The sequence below is a fragment of the Amaranthus tricolor genome, chromosome 1, assembly GCF_026212465.1.
Source record: "Amaranthus tricolor cultivar Red isolate AtriRed21 chromosome 1, ASM2621246v1, whole genome shotgun sequence".
NCBI lineage: Eukaryota > Viridiplantae > Streptophyta > Magnoliopsida > Caryophyllales > Amaranthaceae > Amaranthus > Amaranthus tricolor.
In genome coordinates, this window is record NC_080047.1 from 17049549 (window position 1) to 17054548 (window position 5000).

The 5000-nt window shown below is 32.5% G+C and overlaps 6 protein-coding genes across 6 annotated transcripts in view; all 6 read left to right on the forward strand.

Annotated features, from left to right (window-relative positions):
* LOC130802528 (protein TIC 214-like) overlaps positions 1 to 102 on the forward strand; it is a 4746-nt gene extending 4644 nt beyond the window's left edge. Inside the window, exon 1 of the mRNA XM_057666565.1 lies at positions 1 to 102. This exon is cut by the window's left edge and continues 4644 nt beyond it. The gene's annotated coding sequence lies outside the window, so the exon portion shown is untranslated.
* Positions 103 to 404: 302 nt separating this feature from the next.
* Positions 405 to 2325, forward strand: LOC130806562 (50S ribosomal protein L22, chloroplastic-like). Its single transcript, XM_057671697.1, has one exon. The coding sequence runs from the start codon at positions 405 to 407 to the stop codon at positions 1008 to 1010; it is 606 nt and encodes a 201-aa protein (XP_057527680.1). The 3' UTR covers positions 1011 to 2325.
* On the forward strand, positions 1031 to 2594 carry LOC130806553 (30S ribosomal protein S3, chloroplastic). Its single transcript, XM_057671685.1, has one exon. The coding sequence runs from the start codon at positions 1031 to 1033 to the stop codon at positions 1685 to 1687; it is 657 nt and encodes a 218-aa protein (XP_057527668.1). The 3' UTR covers positions 1688 to 2594.
* A 154-nt stretch (positions 2595 to 2748) lies between these two features.
* On the forward strand, positions 2749 to 3217 carry LOC130806598 (50S ribosomal protein L16, chloroplastic). The gene has a single exon (XM_057671739.1). The coding sequence runs from the start codon at positions 2858 to 2860 to the stop codon at positions 3215 to 3217; it is 360 nt and encodes a 119-aa protein (XP_057527722.1). The 5' UTR covers positions 2749 to 2857.
* Positions 3218 to 3339: 122 nt separating this feature from the next.
* LOC130806589 (50S ribosomal protein L14, chloroplastic) lies at positions 3340 to 3860 on the forward strand. The gene has a single exon (XM_057671729.1). It carries the CDS (start codon positions 3343 to 3345, stop codon positions 3706 to 3708), a length of 366 nt encoding a protein of 121 aa, XP_057527712.1. The 5' UTR covers positions 3340 to 3342; the 3' UTR covers positions 3709 to 3860.
* Positions 3861 to 3865: 5 nt separating this feature from the next.
* On the forward strand, positions 3866 to 4270 carry LOC130802585 (30S ribosomal protein S8, chloroplastic-like). Its single transcript, XM_057666614.1, has one exon. The coding sequence runs from the start codon at positions 3866 to 3868 to the stop codon at positions 4268 to 4270; it is 405 nt and encodes a 134-aa protein (XP_057522597.1).
* The last annotated feature ends 730 nt before the right edge of the window (positions 4271 to 5000 follow it).

Below are 5000 nucleotides of genomic sequence, written 5' to 3' on the forward strand. Positions count from 1 at the left end.
AGTAATTAACTGTGACACGTTCACTAAAAAAAAATCCTTTTGTAGCGAATCATTTATTAAGAAAAATTGAGAAGCTTAACACAAAGGCGGAAAAAGAAATAATAGTAACTTGGTCACGGGCATCTACCATTATACCCACAATGATTGGCCACACAATTGCTATCCATAATGGAAGAGAACACTTGCCTATTTACATAACGGATCGTATGGTAGGTCATAAATTAGGCGAATTTGCACCAACTCTAAATTTCCGGGGACACGCAAAAAACGATAATAAATCTCGTCGTTAAGTTTAACCAATTTTTTATTTATTAATTATTTATTATTATAGTTTTATAGTTAATTTTTTTATTTTTATTATAGTTAAAATTAATATAATAAATATAGATGCTTATCCTTTATTAATGGAGGTAAACTTTATGGGTTTGTTTAAAAAAAAAAAAAAGAAGGAAGAATTTGATTACATGCGTCTGTACCAGTGGCGTCTAAAAGAGGAATACGAATCAGGGAAACCCGATGAGATAACTACTAGAGGTCAATCTATATCGATGTCTGCTGATAAAGCCAGAAGAGTAATTGATCAGATTCGTGGGCGTTCCTACGAAGAAACCCTTATGATATTAGAACTTATGCCCTATCGAGCATGTTATCCTATTTTTAAATTGATTTATTCTGCAGCAGCAAATGCTAGTCACAATAGAAAATTTAACAAAGCGAACTTAATTATTAGTAAAGCTGAAGTTAATAAAGGCACTACCATGAAAAAATTAAAACCGCGAGCTCGCGGACGTAGTTTCATGATAAAAAAACCTACTTGTCACATAACTATTGTATTAAGAGATACAAGCTTCTTTGATGGATATGAAAAATATATAGAAAGTTTAATTCCAGATGATATATTAACTTTGTTCCGTGTTATGCCTTTAGGTAGGCGAGTAGAACTTTTTTCTGGTCGTTATATGGATAAGTTTAAATTAAAGTCTATGTTTTACCGTCTAGGTATATTATAAAGTAAGTATAGTGGGGTAATATGGGACAAAAAATAAATCCACTTGGTTTCAGACTTGGTACAACCCAAAGTCATTATTCCCTTTGGTTTTCACAACCAAAAAACTACTCAGAGGGTCTACAAGAAGATCAAAAAATAAGGGATTGTATCAAAAATTATATACAAAAAAATACAAAAACATCCTCAGGTGTCGAAGGAATTGCACGTATCGAAATTCAAAAAAGAATCGATTTGATACAGGTGATAATTCATATGGGATTCCCGAAGTTATTAATAGAAAATAGACCAAAAGGGGTTGAAGACTTAAAAATAAATGTCCAAAAAGAATTGAATTGTGTGAACCGAAAACTGAACATTGCTATTACAAGAATTGCAAAGCCTTATGGAGACCCTAATATTCTTGCCGAATTTATAGCCGGACAACTAAAGAGTAGGGTATCATTTCGAAAAGCAATGAAAAAAGCTATCGAATTAACTGAACAAGCTGATACAAAAGGAATTCAAATACAAATTGCAGGCCGTATCGATGGAAAAGAAATTGCACGTATCGAATGGATAAGAGAGGGTAGGGTTCCCCTACAAACCATTCATGCGAAAATTGATTATTGTGCCTATACCGTTCGAACTATCTATGGGGTATTGGGTATCAAAATTTGGATATTTATAGACGAAGAATAAAAAACCTTTAGTTGACTTGTCTTTCTGTTTCGATGGAACGATGGAACAAAAAAATGGCAACCCTTTTTGATTCTTTTTTCCATCCAATCAATTCTAATTTTTAATCCCATAAGGTTTAATAAAAATAAAATTTACCTTTTGATATAATTGCTATGCTTAGTGTGTGACTCGTTGGTTTTTGTTAAAATTAAGACTAAAAAAAGAAAGTTAAAGTTATAGTACCAAGTATGAACTAAAAATTATAGAACTAATAACCAACTCATCGCATCACATTATCTGGATCCAAAGAAACAGTCAAGATATACTATTTTAGTCCTATCATTGTAGCAACTGAATTTTTTTGACATAAACAATTCATTAGATTTACTGTCAAAGAAAATTAAAATACAAAAAAGAAAAAAGGATACCGGTAAATGGAAAGATGAGAGAAAGAAAAAAATGAATCTAATATAAAAGATATATAATTCCAATATGTAAGGTCTTTGAACATCTCATAAAAGAAAATGTAATTAAAGCATCAATACAGATTCAAACAAAATTATATGATATGAATCTGTTCTATAGAACAAAAAAATAAGAGCTTAGAGCCAATAACGACTAAGGGGGTTGGTGGAAAAACAAAAGCTCCATTGTAGAATTCAGACCTAACCATTAATCAAGAAGCGATGGGAACGACGGAACCCATGAATACATAAGATTCACTTGAAAATGAATTCTGATAATTCATTGGAAAGGATGGCGGAACGAACCAGAGGACAATTCATATATTCTGAAAAATTATAAGCTAACTCTACACTCGAAATAGCTATTGAAAGAGTAAATATTCGCCCACGAAAATTCTTTTTTTTTTTTTTCATTCTCATATTCAATTGTTAAAATACAAGGAATTCAATAAAAAAAAAAAGAATAGAATAAAATATTTAGTAAACTAGATGAATAAAAAAGAATTCATTGATTCAGTGTATTATATTTTTACATATATATCTTAATTATTTATTATATATTATATAAAAATAGACATTTAAAAAATGAAATTTCCATTTTTTAATTCGCGAGGAGCCGGATGAGAAGAAACTCTCACGTCCAGTTCTGCAGTAGAGATGGAATTACAAAGGAACCATCAACTATAACCCCAAAAGAACTCGATTCCGTAAACAACATAGAGGAAGAATGAAGGGAATATCTTATCGGGGTAATCGTATTTGTTTCGGAAGATATGCTCTTCAGGCACTTGAACCCGCTTGGATCACGTCTAGACAAATAGAAGCCGGGCGACGAGCAATGACACGAAATGCACGTCGCGGTGGAAAAATATGGGTCCGCGTTTTTCCTGACAAACCTGTTACAGTAAGACCCGCAGAAACCCGTATGGGTTCGGGGAAAGGATCTCCCGAATATTGGGTAGCTGTTGTCAAACCAGGTCGAATACTTTATGAAATAAGCGGAGTAGCAGAAAATGTAGCCCGAAGAGCTATCACAATAGCGGCATCAAAAATGCCTATACGAACTCAATTCATTATTTCAGGATAAGAATATAGAACTAAAGGAAATGGATCTTTTGGATAACACCAAGTGGAAGTTTTTTTGGACAAACAATATTTCTTTTTCACCTTTTGCATTTAGTTTTGCATTGAAAGAACAGATAAAAATAAAATATGATTCAACCTCAGACCCTTTTGAATGTAGCAGACAACAGCGGGGCTCGAGAATTGATGTGTATTCGAATCATAGGAGCTAGCAATCGTCGATATGCTCGTATTGGTGACGTTATTGTTGCTGTGATCAAAGAAGCAATACCTAATACGCCCTTAGAAAGATCCGAAGTGATCAGAGCTGTAATTGTACGTACCTGTAAAGAACTCAAACGCGACAACGGCATGATAATACGATATGATGACAATGCCGCAGTTATTATTGATCAAGAAGGAAATCCAAAGGGAACTCGAATTTTTGGTGCGATTGCCCGGGAATTGAGACAAAAATTTACTAAAATAGTTTCATTAGCTCCTGAGGTATTATAAAATGATAATCTAAGGCATTTGAATGAATTTCAATCATAGTAGATTGTGTATCACGTATATACCTTTCATTTTAAATTTTTTCATTTTTTAATTAAAAAGAAACTAATAACATGTTGATTATATCAAATTTTTGGGACACCACCGATTTTAGTTCATTATGGGTAGGGACACTATTGCTGATATAATAACTTCTATACGAAATGCTGACATGAATAGAAAAGGAACGGTTCGAATAGTATCTACTAACATCACCGAAAACATTGTTAAATTACTTTTACGAGAAGGTTTCATTGAAAATGCGAGAAAACATCAAGAAAGAGATAAAACTTTTTTGGTTTTAACGCTGCGACATAGAAGAAATAAGAAAGGGGCTTATAGAAATACTTTCTATTTAAAAAGGATCAGTCGACCTGGTCTACGAATCTATTCTAACTATCAACGAATTCCTAGAATTTTAGGTGGAATGGGGATTGCAATTCTTTCTACCTCTCGAGGTATAATGACGGATCGGGAAGCTCGACTAGAAGGAATTGGCGGAGAAATTTTATGTTATATATGGTAATCCCTAGAATATTAATATCCGAATTGGATCCAATATTTCCTATTTGGGAACAAAAAAAGAAAAAAAAAGGCTTGTCTAATATCACTCCTCTATTAGTTGATACTTTAAGGGGGTTTTATCTGAAATGAAAGAACAAAAATGGATTCATGAAGGTTTGATTACTGAATCACTTCCTAATGGTATGTTCTGGGTTCGTTTAGATAATGAAGATCTGATTCTAGGTTATGTTTCGGGAAGGATACGACGTAGTTCTATACGAATCCTACCGGGAGATAGAGTTAAGATTGAAGTAAGCCGTTATGATTCAACCAGAGGTCGTATAATTTATAGACTCCGCAACAAAGATTCAAACGATTAAGCCGTTTTTCAACATTCCTTATTCCTTTCTACAAAAATAGAATTCAAGGTTCAAAATATCACGAAACTTATTTTCTTCCAAAAAATAGATTCAAAATTAAAACTAAAGAATAACAAATATGAAAATAAGGGCTTCTGTTCGTCAAATTTGTGAAAAATGTCGACTGATTCGCCGACGGGGACGAATTATAGTAATTTGTTCTAACCCAAAACATAAACAACGACAAGGATAATCATTCTACTAAACTATATACTAATGATCTTTCTAAAATACTAAAATAATTGCTAAAATATTTTATTGCTGAAAAAAAATGACGGATTTGTTTTGACATGAAATGGATATATCCATATATCTTTGAATCATATTTATGAG

Coding starts and splice junctions, on each gene's coding strand:
- LOC130806598 (XM_057671739.1), top strand. CDS start 2,858: ATGAAGGGAATATCTTATCGGGGTAATCGTATTTGTTTCGGAAGATAT.
- LOC130806562 (XM_057671697.1), top strand. CDS start 405: ATGGAGGTAAACTTTATGGGTTTGTTTAAAAAAAAAAAAAAGAAGGAA.
- LOC130806553 (XM_057671685.1), top strand. CDS start 1,031: ATGGGACAAAAAATAAATCCACTTGGTTTCAGACTTGGTACAACCCAA.
- LOC130802585 (XM_057666614.1), top strand. CDS start 3,866: ATGGGTAGGGACACTATTGCTGATATAATAACTTCTATACGAAATGCT.
- LOC130806589 (XM_057671729.1), top strand. CDS start 3,343: ATGATTCAACCTCAGACCCTTTTGAATGTAGCAGACAACAGCGGGGCT.